At 39.0% G+C, this 15,601-nt stretch overlaps 1 protein-coding gene across 3 annotated transcripts in view; it reads right to left on the bottom strand.

Moving 5' to 3' along the window:
* Nucleotides 1-15,265, bottom strand: part of LOC105018465 (ethanolamine kinase 1) — a 57,310-nt gene extending 42,045 nt beyond the window's left edge. For 2 of the 3 annotated variants that reach the window (XM_020040527.1, XM_020040526.1), the window contains exons 1-2: nt 14,868-15,265; nt 8,818-9,080 (exon numbers count right to left, since the gene is read on the bottom strand). In XM_020040527.1, the coding sequence (XP_019896086.1) occupies nt 8,818-9,080; nt 14,868-14,999 (395 nt within the window). In that variant the 5' untranslated portion in view covers nt 15,000-15,265. The remainder of the gene's footprint in view (nt 1-8,817; nt 9,081-14,867) is intronic. The other variant, XM_010883905.4, reaches the window with a different exon arrangement.
* Nucleotides 15,266-15,601: the final 336 nt, after the last annotated feature.

Genomic DNA, 15,601 nt, shown 5'->3' with positions numbered 1-15,601 from the left:
TGTGGCTTCACAAATGCTTTGCTGCATACCTCGGTTGTAACGAGTGGTTATTTCAGTCAAAGTTGCTCTTCTTTCAGCTTCAATCAGTCGGCCCATTCTCCTCTGACGTCTAGCATCAACAAGCCATTTTCGCCCACAGGACTGCCGCATACTGGATGTTTTTTGCCTTTTCACACCATTCTTTGTAAACCCTAGAAATGGTTATGCATGAAAATCCCAGTAACTGAGCAGATTGTGAAATACTCAGACCATCCGTCTGGCACCAACAACCATGCCACACTCAAAATTGCTTAAATCACCTTTCTTTCCCATTCTGACATTCAGTTTGGAGTTCAGGAGATTGTCTTGACCAGGACCACACCCCTAAATGCATTGAAGCAACTGCCATGTGATTTGTTGATTAGATAATTGCATTAATGAGAAATTGAACAGGTATTCCTAATAATCCTTTAGGTGAGTGTATATCTGCGCGACAGATATAAAAGAAGGCCTACATTAGGCCTACATTAGCTGAGAGACAAATGGATAAATGACATGGTAAGGTTAAGGTTAGGGATTGAATTATGGTTAGGGTTGGGATGTCTTTAACCATCTGTTTAGCATCTGCAGGCACACCTTTTGGACTCTCTAAACAAAGTGTTACCTCATTTATTAATTTTTCTTTTAATTAGTAATATACATACAGAGACATCATTAAAAAGAACTGGGAACTAGGAAAATTGCTAAATTATATTTGGGAAAATCATTATTGGATTTAATAGTCTTAGTTAACCCTTATTTGCCCAGGTATGTGTAAATATAGGAGTGCAGTACTTCTCTTGTACACTAACCTAGGTAAAAGCTGCAAGGAAGAGTAGAATGTATCTAAATAAAAGCAATAAAAAGTATCTTGTGCCCAAAAACATTGAAGACCCTTAAAAAAAGTCTGTCTTTTGGCTTGTATTTATTAGGGATGGCCTCTGTTATTGAAATACATTTAAAAAATGGATAAGCAGTTCATTTTTCTGAAATTTTTAAACTATCAAGTTTTTTTGTGCATAAATGATCAGAACTTTTGGAAGTTCGACTATGTCACGAATGCTAGCATAATGTACTAAGCTGCCAAGACAAAAATTCAGTCCTGGCTGCTTCGTATAAAATGAAAGGGATTGGGCTAATCGTTGCATGACTTACAAAAACAAACATATATACCCAAAGTTAGAAAGCCACTGTTTATAAGTAGGTAGGTGCTAGCTAGCTTTATGAGTTTTCTTGAAGACAGCGCTCTGTTATTGATTTGACACCAACTACATTAACCTAACGTTGGTAGACTCTTGTGTTAGTTGCAGATGTGTTTTAAACAGATCAAAAGTATGGCCGGTATGTTGTTCTACAGACTGTTTTCCGTTATCACCTGCTCTAGATTTATGATCAGCACATCTAAATTATTATATCAGCATGTCTAAAGATATATGGTTCAAAGGTAGCTGTTTTCGCAATTATTTTCTTTCAAAGAATACATTGCTGTGTATGCCTGATGCAGACACAATCCACAGATGTATAAACAAACGTAATTAACATTACTAAGATTTGATGTTGATTTTACTTGCACTTTAAGGCAGCTGGGATGGTGTCACAGAAACATGCGCAATAAGAGCTGAAGGGCTTTTTGTTTCAACAGCTCAAACCTTGTTTGAACAAAACAACAATGACGCAACATTTACGTCTGAAAGTCTGATGACGTCTCTGGATTCTGGGCAAAGGATCGGTCAATAGAGTTTGAGTCAATTGCGAAATATCCCTGTCAGACAGAAATTTAATTTCCACAGTCGAACACTCTGTAAATAGTAAAGGAGCTTCACTTGACATTTAACAAGTTTATATGGTAGTATTTCTGTCAACAAACAGACAGTCAATTTGGTAAAGCCTACTCATTATTTGAGGGCAATGATTGAATTCCACATATGTAATTACAACCTGATTGCACAGTTTGACCAATCAGAATGTACAGTTAGGTCCGGAAATAATTGGACATGTATACCAAAATATATTAAAGTTACAGTTAAATTATGAATATGGGCTTAAAGTGCAGTCTCTCAGCTTTAATTTGAGAGTAATCACAAACTTGAGGAAGGGTTTAGGAATTACAGCTCTTTAGTATGTAGCCCCCTCTTTTTCAAGGGACCAAAAATAATTGGACAATTGAGTCAAATGCTGTTTCATGGTCAGGTGTGAGCCATTCCTTTATTTCTTCATCAATTAAGCATGTAAAAGGTCTTGAGTTGATTCCAGTTGAGGCATTCGTATTTGGAAGCTGTTTCTGTGAACCCCCAACTGGCGGTCAATGGAGCTGTCAATGCAAGTGAAATAGGCCATCTTCAGGCTGCAAAAAAAAAAAATCAGCAGAGAGATAGCAGGAACGTTAGGGGTGGCCAAATCAACAGTTTGGTCCATTTGAAAAAAAAAAGAACACACTGGCGAGCTCTGCAACACAAAATGGCATGTCCACAGAAGACAACAGTGGTGGATGATTGAAGGATCCTCTCCACGGTAAAGAAAAACCCCTTCACAACAATCAGCCAAGTGAACAACACTCTCCAGGAGCTAGGCATATCATTATCCAAGTCTACCATAAAGGGAAGATTTCACAAGAGCAAATACAGAAGGTTCACCACAAGGTGCAAACCATTCATAAGCCTCAATAGACAGGCCAGCTTAGAGTTTGCCAAAAAACATCTTAAAAAGCCATCCCAGTTCTGGAACAACATTCTTTGGACAGATACAACTAAGAACAACCTGTACCAGAATGATTGGAAGAAAAAGTATGGAGAAGGTTTGGAACGGCATACCACATCATCTGTAAAACACGGTAGAGGCAATGTGATGGCATGGCCATGCATGGCTTCCAATGGCACTGAGTCACAGCCGGATACATTCTGAGGTTTATAGGGATTATCTGCTCAGATTCAGCCAAATTCAGCAAAGTTGGTTGGACAGCGCTTCACTTTACAGAAGGACAATGATTCAAACCACACTGTGAAAGCAACCCAGGAGTTTTTAAAGGCAAAGAAGTGTTATATTCTTCACCTGATCTCAACTTGATCGAGCATGCATTTCACTAGCTGAAGATAAAACTTAAGGCAGAAAGACCCACGAACCAAAGCCAAACGAAGACAGCTGCAGTAAATGCATTGCAAACCGATTGCAAAGGATTTTCTACAAATAATTAAAAATTAACATTTTATTTATGATTGTGTAATGATTTGTCCACTTACATTTGAGGCCCTGAAATAAAGTAACTGTGTATGAAAATGGTTGCAATTCCTAATTGTTTCATACTATATTTCTGTTCAATTCCTAGAATTAAAGCTGAAAGTCTGCGCTTCAGTTGCATCTCAGTTGTTTCAATCCCTTGTGGTGGTGAACAGAGCCAAAATTATGAAAACTTTGTCAGTGTCCAAATATTTCTGGACCAAACTGTACAGTATATGAATGTAATGACTGTATGTTATATTGTTATCTGTGTTGGGTCTGTTGCACTCCTGTAGAGCAGTCTCACTCAGATTATGGTTCACATGTCTAAGGTCAGACATAAACAGGTTGCAGATATTCTAGTCATGCTTTGGTGAATTGTAGGATTTACATGGTTTTTGAACGCTACTCAACCACAAATCATCCTCATCCCAGTAAATGATCAAAATGTAATTTCTCATTGCATTATTTTATTCATTAAATGAATGGGAACATGACCCAACTCTATATCTACATCCAGACATTAAATAATTACAGCGTCATTGACATTTCCATTACTTGTGTATGGAAAATCAAACATTACAAACAGCATGTCATGATGCTGGCTTATCTAGCAAAAGAAGAACATGGCTCCATGCTGTTTCCTCTGTAGCTTTTCTAAAATGAGTCACCTGTCTTGCCAGTGATTTCAGAAAAGCTAAAATTGCAGTTCTGCATATTAAATGTATCAAATCAACAGTATATTATCCCATATATCACAATGAGTGGGCTTCAATAATTATGGATTTTTGTAGGAAACTTTACTTTGTTTTAGTCTGTGTTAGGAAATATATTTAATAACACTCATTTAAAGGCCATATGCATAACACATTATGCAGCACTATACATGTACTCATATTACAATATTATATAGCAAAAATGCAGTATAAGCATAGTTATAGACAATCGTAAAGACTCATGAAGACTTACGATACTGTATACAAATACTCATAATGCATATGTTTAATTATGTACAGAAACATAGTGCTTCACAATTATTGGGAAATCTTTCTTCAAGGATCATGCAGCAATAATTATCAACACTGTGATTTATCTAAAAGATGGTGTGAATGAGCAGCCAATCACTAATAGTGCATCATAATCTTTTTCATGGTGTGTTATAGCATACTTATAAGCCACTATTAATTCATCTTTGATTGCTTTAGGTAAATTGAAATGTTTAATCACACAAACATAATACACTATATGACATCACTATAGCATTATAAAGTGGTCATTGTCTGCATTCAGTAAAGACCATCTGACATTAATATTACATTATAAAGTGGTCATTGTCTGCATTCAGTAAAGACCATCTGACATTACTATTACATTATAAAGTGGCCATTGTCTGCATTCAGTAAAGACCATCTGACATTACTATTACATTATAAAGTGGCCATTGTCTGCATTCAGTAAAGGCCATCTGACATTACTATTACATTATAAAGTGGCCATTGTCTGCATTCAGTATAGACCATCTGACATTACGATTACATTATAAAATGGTCATTGTCTGCATTCAGTAAAGACCATCTGACATTACTATTACATTATAAAGTGGTCATAGTCTGCATTCAGTAAAGGGAAACATTCTGCACATTTCAACCTTATTATTACATACTTAGTTTTTTTCGTCATCAATCTACACAATACTATAATACTAAGAGAAAGGGTTATTAGAACAGAGGCGTAAATATAGGCAATTCAGGCAGTGTAGTCGCACTAGTGCCCATAGAGTGTGTGGGATTATGGATTATTACTTCAGAAATATGCCTATATTAAAAAAAGGACTCACATAAAATTGAATATGAAGCCATTTGCTATATATGCCCTCAAATGGTAAACCCTTTTCTAACATGGTTTTCATTTCCTTGGGTAAAATAGTCACTAGCAATCTATAACAAAATGATATGCTTATTCTACATAAACTATAAATAACTATTTAACTAAATTAATAATTTGATATTGATATTTTTTTAATACAGATATGGAGTGATGATTGCTGGGTGATATGTATGTTGTTGTCAAATGTCAATCCAATCCAACTTTATTTATAAAGCACATTTAAAAACAACCAGGTTGACCAAAGTGCTGTATATTCACATGAAAAAACGAAAATGAATACATAAATAAATAAAACAATCAATCACTAAAAAGCAATATACAACTCTCATACTGAGTTAAAAGCCAAAACAGGAAGGCTGGATGCCAGTCAGAACAGGGGAGATGTGGTCTCGCTTACGAGTTCCTGTAAAGAGACGAGCGGCAACATTTTTAACCAATTGTAGTCGAGAGAGGGAGACTGGCTAACGAGGCGTGTTGTGATAAAAGCATGTATAGCCCTCTCAAAATGTGTGAAGGATAAAAGTGGCTTAGTAAGAAACTTAAGTTGAAAGAAGCCAGCTTTCACAACAGAATTAATCTGTTTCTCCAGTTTATAATAACAGTCAATTTTTCGCCAAGGTTTCTTGCAACAGACTTAACATAGGGTTCCATTTGAAAGGCAACAGAAGCACCTCTGAGTCTACATATCATGACATCAGTTTTGCTCTTATTAAAGTTTTAAAAATGTAAGGCCATCCAGGCTTTGATGTCATTAAAACAGTCAAGCAATCTTTATAAGGAGCTACCATTTCTTTTAATAGGCAAGTAGATTTGAGAGTCCTCTGTGTAAAAATGGAAGCTGACGTTGTGTCTTTTCAAGATGGATCCAAGGGGAAGCAAAAGGAGGGCAAAAAGAATTGGCCCTAGAATCAAACCTTGGGGAACTCCACAAGTGAGGGACAAAGAGAGTGAAGTAGAGCCACCAATGCTGAGTCCTAAATCCCTCTCAGACAGATATTATCTAAACCATTCTAAAGCAGTGCCCTTAATCCCCACGTCGTGCTCTAGGTGAGAAATGAGGACATTGTGGTCAGCTGTGTCAAACGCAACAGTGAGATCTCAAAGCACAAGGATCGCCAAATCTCTAGAGTCAGTTGAGATTAAAAGATTGTTAAAAACTCTTAAAAGTGCAGATTCTGTGCTATTAAATGCTTTAAAACCAGAATGGAACACCTCAAGGATAGGTGGGACAATGTCAGTGGGAGAACCTGAGGGTTTTGTTTGTCCAACAATATTTTTAAAAGTAGAAAAAGAGAAGTTCAAACTGGGTGAAAACAGCTGTACATTCTATGGAAATGGAGGGGTCAAAAACGGGAGGTGAGATGCTTGCTCTAATGGTGGCAATCTTGTCCACGAAAACATGGAGAAATTTTTCACATGCCTTAGGAGATGAGTTCATGATAAGTGGATTCGAGAGTATTAAGAACAGTGTTAATAATACTGAAAAGAACATGAGGTTTGTGAGAGTTTAAAAAAATAAATATTTGAGAGGTACTGAGTCTTCTCAGCTTTAACAATTCTCTGATAATTGTGCCAACTTTCTTTAAGAATGTTATAAGACAACTTTCTTCCATTTTATAAGGTTGTCTTTCTTCCATTTGCGCTCAGCTTTCCTACACTCAGCACGAGTTAAGTCATTTATCCACGGTTCAGATTTAGGTTTGGAGTGCATGGATTTATGTTGCACAACGGTGTCAAGAATGTAGTGGCTTGTGGATATAAAAGAAGAGGCTAACTCTGCTGTATTTTGACAAGGAGAGGATCCAATAGTCTCCCTAGCAATATTAAAAGCATCAGAGAATTGAATAGCAATGGCGGTTTTAGTCATCCTGCAGATACGAGGTGGAGCGTATTGCGTTACAGTATGACAGGGAAGGGAAACATCAAATAAAACAGGTGCATGATCAGAGAAAACAGCATTGTATGTATCTACGTTAAAAACCGGTACAACGCACAATAAAACAAGGTCTAATGTATGACCATGGATGTGTGTGGGACCAGATACACACTGTGAAAGGTTAAAACCATCAATAAGACTTAAAAAGTCATTTGCCCGTTGATTTGCAGGACAACATGCATGGATGTTCATGTCTCCTAAGATTGAAATCCAGTCATATTTCGGCGTCATTTCAGACAGGAATTCAGAAAAGTCAAAGATTAAGTTCTTATTGTATTTCGGAGGTTGATATATAACTGCACACAGAATCAGTTGAAATTGACCCAATTCAAACAAAGTTAGTTCAGAACTTGAAAAGTCTAGAGTGGTTCAAAGGGGCAGCAAGGCCTTCTCTGCTGGTCTAAACTGCATGAAAAGGCCTGTTTCGGAGTGTCCATTCAAGTGAAAATTTGTTTACTAGCTAAGGATGTCAGAATCAGAAAATAATATTTTTATAATGCATTTTCATATATTTTCATTAATGCTATATGTATTTTACAAAGTTTGTTTCCGGTCTAGTAACCTCATTTCATTGCTATAGACTTGGAAAATGAGGTTCCGGATGCAAAATATCCATTGTTTTGAGAGATAGAGATATTAAGAACTCCTATCTTACTGTGCAACATAGACGTTCTGTTCTTTGTCAAGATGGTAAAATTATTTTTATGTCCATCTAGTGGCAATTGGTTATAAATGTTTCAACCTCTGTGCTGAGAAATTTGTGTTTTACCTTCATATCCGTTTTTTGCTGCACCACATAAGTGGAGCCGGCCTAGAAGAGCGACTTACTGACTGTTTGATTGCCTCTTGTTCAATAGGGGTTTTGTGCAGTACTTTCAATCAAGCAACAACAAAACGTACACTTGGTTTACAGCATCAAATGTAAGACCTTTTAATGTTTTGGGATACAGCGAGCTAAATAACATATATTTTCTATAAATACGATTGACTTGTGGTCCTCTGTTGCTAATGTAGATCCTTACACAATGTATGTTACATTGTTTTGGATAAAACAGACTTGCAGGTCTTCATATTTGCATTCTTTCTTTTTTGGACAATTGTTGTAAATGTATTTGAAGTGCTAAATTACTAGCTGTTGGACTGTGTGGCAATTAATGTTTTGTTATTCAACTTGTAGAATAAAGTAGAGTATGAAAGATTTTGTGTTGTGTCAATATAAAATGTGCAGAACATTTCACTTTACTGAATGCAGACAATGACAACTTTATAATGTTATAGTAATGTCATATGGTGTATTATGTTTGTATGATTAGAGATTTCATCACTATACCTGAAGCAATCAAAGATGAATTAATAGTGGCTTATAAGAATGCCATAACACACAATGAAAAAGATTATGATGCACTAATAGGGATTTGCTGCTCATTGACCCCATCTTTTACATCAATCACAGTGTTGATTATTATTGCTGTATGATCGTTGAGGAATGATTTCCCAGTAACGGTGAAGAACTGTTTCTGTACATAATTAAACATATGCATTATGAGTATTTGTATAGAGCATTACAAGTCTTCATGAGATTTTACGAGTGTCTATAATGCTTATACTGCATTATTACTGTATTATATTGCAATATGGGTACATGCATAATGCTATATAATGTGTTATGCATATGGCCTTTACATAAAGTGTATTTTTTCTAATTCGGTTTATGTTTCCTTCCTGATCTATGAATGTTTACAGCTATAACTTTCGACAGATACCTATAGATGGATGGTTGTGTGAGCAGCGAGTCTTCCAATGTGGTCCCCCTCACAAACTCGTAGCAGATGCCATTCTGAAAGCTGCAGTAGATCTGTGGGCCACAGTCGTGAGCGTGCAGTATCTTGAACATCTCTACCTCTCTGTCCCGGTCCACGTAGAGCTCAGTCATCTTCCCGTACACACGTACCAGCACAATCTCCGACTCCTGGAGCGAGCCCACGTAACAGCCCACCAGCTGGTTGGTGATGCCCTCAGTGAACATCTTAACACAAGACAACAGCGACAGGATAGCGATAATGGAGTAGACGAGTCGAAACAATCTTGACTCGCAACCACATATTGCTACTGCCCTGTCATGTTCTGGGGGATTTAATAGAACATACATGTTTATCCTAACATTGTCATACATTCTCTTTAAAAGCAATTGCATAACTGACATTGCCTTTATTTTGGATGACACAGTCAGTGATATCTGAACCTCCACACAGAACTCAAGTCTTCAGACTAGTCTGCAATGGCCGTGTTTGCTACTGTAGCAAGGGATCATCATTCCAAGTTTGTTTCTATTCACTCCCTGCTCAGCATTGTCTTACTCCCAGTGTCCCTTATGGTCTGTTCAAACCCAGAAGGGGCTGCATGTAACACAATGTTTAATCGAGAGCGGCAGAGAACAAACATGGTTGTCTTGACATTTGATGAAGTATTCATAGTGCTGAATTGAAAGCCACTTAAACAAACACACCACAGCTAACACAAGATATTTGGGTCAAATTCGACAGGCTTTTGTCATCAGACTGGCCTGGTATGTCTGAGCAGGAAATCAAAGTTGTAACCTATTTTGTTCACTATAAAGCCATGGAACATGCATTCACAAAGCCTCTGTGTGAGGTGGTATATTAGTTAGAATCAACCTTTTGTGGGCTCACAATCAGTGTTATTTATTATATTAAATATTTAACAAATTTTTGTCATGTCCAATTATCAGGCTTTGGACTGTTGATGGGCAAATACATTGCCTTCCAAAAGTATTGAAACCCCTGCCCAATTCTCTCATATACTGAATTTCAAATGGTGCACTGCCATTTTTTCTATTTGATATTTTATTTGAAAACACTGAAACTCAAACTCAATTCTTGTAAAGTGACCTTTTGTTGGGAAATATTTGTAAGAACAATGTGCAAAGGTAACACATTCAACCCCACACATTAATATTTGGTAGAGCCACCTTTTGCTGCAATTACTGCTTTAAGTATTTTTTGGATGGTATGTACCAGCTTTGCAGATAGTGTTGGAGGGATTTCTGCCCATTGTTCTTGGCAAATTTACTCCAGGTTTTTCTGGTTGGTGGGACAATGCTTGTAGATGGACATTTTCAAATAATGCCACAGATTCTCAATGGTATTGAGATCAAGATATTGTCTGGGCCACTGATAGAGTTTTTTGTCCATCAGAAACTAGTGTTACTTTGGCCTTGTGCTTAGGATCATTATCTTGTGAATTTCCTTCCAAGCATCAGTTCTTTAGAGTGAAGCAGTATTTCCATCTATTTTTCTCTGTCTATTCTTGCTTAAATTTTAACAAAATTCTCAATTCCTGCTGGTGACAATTTCCACAGCATGATGCCGCCATTACCAAACTTCACTATAGGGACATTGTGTGTTGACGCATGGGCATTGTTTGTTTTGCTTGACACATAGCACCTAGAGTTTTTGCCAAAATGCTCTATCTTGATCCCATCTGATGTGCATTCAAACTGTTGCATTCTTGCGAACATGGGGAACACCTTTTCTCTTGCCCATCGTCCCATACAAACCAGCCGTATGCAAAGGTCTTGTTATGGTTGACTAGAGCACTCTTATGCTACTTGCCTTCCACTGAACTCTGTAGCTTCTTCAAAGTGACTGTTTGCTTCTCCTTGTATGAATGTTGAATTTTGATGGACTGCCTTTTTGGCAGTAACTGTGTATTGATGAATTTTCCACTTCTTAATCAGATTTTATGCACACTGGGATATCCAAAAACGTGGATATAAAACATCTATATCTAATCTATGCATTTGTATTACTTGTATTACTATTTGTAATATAAGAGAGTTGGGGATGGAATACTTCGGCAAGGCACTGTATGAGCCTTCAGAAGCACATCCAATGCTGTTCTGGTCTTTATCATGCTGCTCATTCAACCAGAAAGTTTAGAATGGAATCTTATGTGAAGGATTGAACTCTTTGAGCCTCGACTGAGATAACAACCATCCAAAAGGCCACAAGTAGAGCGCGACAAGGCAAGGAAACATATTTGGTTGCTAACCTCCCAGAACTGGAGAGTGTTGGCCAATTGCACCTCCCTACACAGAACCTCTGGGCTGGAACAGTATTCAAACCCTGGTCTTGCAATGACGCATCTAACTGAAAGGCAGTGACTGTCACTACGCCAATTGGGCGAAACATGTATTTCTGTTCACAAAACACAGTCTAGAAGAGGCTTTTGACATAATAGATATGCTCTGCAATGACCTTTAACAAAAGTTAATAGTCAATCCTTATTGTAACCATTTTATATTTTAACATGAATTGGGTAAATGCAGAATGGGGTTCCACCGTCCATTGAGTCAGTCAAAGATAGCTGTCGCTATCTAATAGTTTATAGATGCATTTGCTGTTAAGCCAAAACTGGTCCCCTAAATTTGTATACATCATGTATGTGCCAATACGGACCCCTTGTCATCAAAAATATTTGTATTCAATCTTGAAGTTTCATGGCTAACTGAGATATGACAGTGATTCTACTTACAGATTATGAACATACACCGATCAGCCATAACATCATGACCACTTGCCTAATATTATGTAGGTCCCCTTGTTGCCGCCAAAACAGCCCTGACCCGTAAAGGCATGGACTTCACTAGACCTCTGAAGGTGTGCTGTGGTATCTGGCACCAAGACATTAGCAGCAGATCCTTCAAGTCCTGTAAGTTGCGAGGTGGGTCCTCCATGGATCGTACTTGTGTGTTCAGCCCATCCCACAGATGCTTGATTGGATTGAGATCTGGGGAATTTGGAGGTCAGGTCAACACCTTGAACTCATTGTTGTGTTCCTCAAACCATTCCTGAACCATTTTTGCTTTGTGGCAGGGTGCATTATCCTGCTGAAAGAGGCCAATGTCATCAGGGAATACCATTGCCATGAAATGGTGCACATTGTCTGCAACAATGCGTTGGAAGTTTGTACGTGTCAAAGTAACATCCACATGATATCCGGACCCAAAGTTTCCCAGCAGAACATTGCCCAAAGCATCACACTGCCTCCGTCGGCTTGCCTCCTTCCCATAGAGCATCCTGGTGGAAATGTGATTCATCAGACCAGGCCACCTTCTTCCATTGCTCCGTGGTCCAGTTCTGATGCTCACGTGCCCATTGTAGGCGCTTTCAGGAGTGAATGGGTCAGCATTGGCACCCTGACCGGTCTGCAGGTACGTAGCCCCATACGTAACAAACTGCGATGCACTGTGTTTTCTGAAACCTGTCTGCAGTACCAGCATTCACTTTTTCAGCAATTTGAGCTACCGTATCTCGTCTGTTGGATCAGACCACACAGGCCAGCCTTTGCTCCCCAAGTGCATCAATGAGCCTTGGCCGCCCATGTTTTTCACTTCACATGTCAGTGGTCATAATGTTATGGCTGATCGGTGTTGTTAATTGTAACTTGAATATATTTTGGTAAACAGACAAAATAACAAAACTTGTTTCAGTGTGCAATATCTTTCCGAACCTAACTGTATATATTCAACTCATCCTCAGAATTATGCTGAAACATGTTGGTCAGCGAGTCACAGCAAAGAAACTTGAGGAAGTTTTCAGTTTGAGGTGTTTTCAGACATCCATGTGATAAACAATATCTCACAAAAGTGAGAACACCCCTCACATTTGTGCAAATACTGAAGAAATGACACTTTGCTACAATGTAAAGTAGTGAGTGTACAGCTTGTATAACAGTGTAAATTTGCTGTCCCCTCAAAATAACTCAACACACAGCCATTAATGTCTAAACCGCTGGCAACTACAACGAGTACACCCCTAAGTGAAAATTTCCAAATTGGGCCCAATTAGCCATTTTCCCTCCCCGGTGTCATGTGACTCATTAGTGTTACAAGGTCTCAGGTGTGAATGGGGAGCAGGTGTGTTCAATTTAGTGTTATCTCTCTCATACTCCCTCATACTGGTCACTGGAAATTCAACATTGCACCTCATGGCAAAGAACTCTCTGAGGATCGGAAAAAAGAATTGTTGCTATACATAAAGATGGCCTAGGCTATAAGAAGATTGCCAACACCTTGAAACTGAGCTGCAGCTTGGTGGCCAAGACCAAACAGTGGTTTAACAGGAAAGGTTCCACTCAGAACAGGCCTTGCCATGGTCGACCAAAGAAGTTGAGTGCATGTACTCATCGTCATATCCAGAGGTTGTCTTTTGGAAATAGATGTATGAGTGCTGCCAGCATTGCTGCAGAGGTTGAAGAGGTGGGGGGTCAGCCTGTCAGTGCTCAGACTATGTGCCACACACTGAATCATATTGGTCTCCTTGGCTGCCGTACCAGAAGGAAGCCTCTTCTGAAGATAATGGACAAGAAAGCCCGCAAACAGTTTGCTGAACACAAGCAGACTAAGGACATGGATTACTGGAACCATGTCCTGTGGTCTGATGAGACCAAGATAAACCTATTTGATTCAGATGGTGTCAAGCGTGTTTGGCGGCAACCAGGTGAGGAGTACAAAGACAAATGTGTCTTGCATACAGTCAAGCATGGTGGTGGGAGTGTCATGGTCTGGGGCTGAATGAGTGCTGCCGGCACTGGGGAGCTACAGTTCATTGAGGGAACCATGAATGCCTACATGTACTGTGACATACTGAAGCAGAGCATGATCCCCTCCGAAGACTGGGCCGCAGGGCAGTATTCCAACATGATAATGACCCCAAACACACCTCCAAGACGACCACTGCCTTACTAAAGAAGATGAGGGTAAAGGTGATGGACTGGCCAAGCAAGTCTCCAGACCTAAACCCTATTGAGCATTTGGGGGCCATCCTCAATAGGAAGGTGGAGGAGTTGAAGAGGACTCCAGTGGCAACCTGTGAAGCTCTGGTGAACTCCATACCCAAGAGGGTTAAGGCAGTGCTGGAAAATAATAGTGACCACACAAAATATTGACACTTTGGGCCCAATTTGGACATTTTCACTTAGGGGTGTACTCACTTTTGTTGCCAGCGGTTTAGTCATTAATGGCTGTGTTGTGTTATTTTAAGGGGACACTAAATTTGCACTGTTATACAAGCTGTACACTAACTACTTTACATTGTAGCAAAGTGTGATTTCTTCAGTGTTGTCACATTTAAAGGTATAATAAAATATTAGCAAAAATATGAGGGGTGTACTCACTTTTGTGAGATACTGTATGTATACCCTTTTTCCTAGTTTTGTCAATATAAACAAAGATTGTCTATCTTTTTTTTAGAAGTCCCTAGAAACCCAAAGACACAGACAATATGTGATTGGGAACTCTGGGGGTAAGCCATCACCTCTCAGTAATTGTGTGCTTAGAGAGGTCACTGTGCCTCTCCATTGTGACTCTGACAAACACAGACCCTATTTCTCTGGGAGATTGGCCCACTGTTTGCACGAATGGAGTGATGTTCTTAAGAGAAACTAGGATAGCCGAGGACAGACGTTTTTTTGTAATATGATATGTATGGTTTCTTTGATGTGCAAACTTCCGGCAGAAGATACTACTTCTGAGTATCTGGTTGAGGTTTAAAGGGAATGTCAGTTAAAAATGTACAAGGTTCAATGCCCAAGATCAGAAAACCAAGGTAGAATGTTGCTCTTCAAAATAGAAATACTTTTCACCTTCAGTTTGTAGTTGACATTTTCTTAAACAGCAAGCCCTGCTTGAAATTTAACTGCTATGATATAATTGTACATGTTTTGTCAGTTTCTGTCCACTGGGACACTGATGCGTTGAATGTGCCATGATACCTTTATACTGGTCACTTGCCTTCATTTTGATGTCCTTTGGTTTCCACTGGGGCCTTAGTCTCCCAAGGAGCTGTAGGACTCCGCCGCAAGGCGTCTTCTCGTCCACATACACATCTAGGTGCAGAAGTTGAACCCGGGCTCCAGCCTCCATGACGACTTAACAGGGTAACGGCTCAGGATGGTCAGGGTCTGATACCTGGTCAGAAGTATTAAGCCTAATCTGGTTCAGTAGAAAGTGATGTTTCGACCAACTAGGAGTATTAAATGCCAACTGTGTTGTCCAACCAAGGCACGCGATGCGCTACAGTGTTCAGTCACAGTGTGTTCCTGCCATGATGTGTGCCCAGTCAAACTGACATTACGAGTACAACTGTAATTGTCCAGTTTCGTGTCCAAAGACTCCACACCAGCTGGCTTATCAAGGGGCAATGTTCCTCTGGGCAGGGCATTCCCAACCCTTCGGGTTGAGTTTTTTTGCAGGGCTTACATATTAACCATTTGACTTACAGATACTAGAGTAAAGGCATATATAACTAAAACATATCTACAAAAAAAAAAGATATATGCAGATGTTAAGATGTTCCAGTTGGTTTGTTATTGATGGTGGATTTTGAAGATTTTGGAATGTCAAACTGAAAGATTGTAGGGGTTTGCTTTTGGGCACTTTGGCTTCTCATGAGAGTAAATAACATTCTGGTTCCTTTGTTCAGTTGTATTGCTGTTATGGATAGACACTAACTTGTCTCAGCATGA

This window comes from Esox lucius, chromosome 19 (assembly GCF_011004845.1).
Source record: "Esox lucius isolate fEsoLuc1 chromosome 19, fEsoLuc1.pri, whole genome shotgun sequence".
Lineage (NCBI taxonomy): Eukaryota > Metazoa > Chordata > Actinopteri > Esociformes > Esocidae > Esox > Esox lucius.
This window is presented reverse-complemented; position numbering and strand designations above follow the sequence as displayed.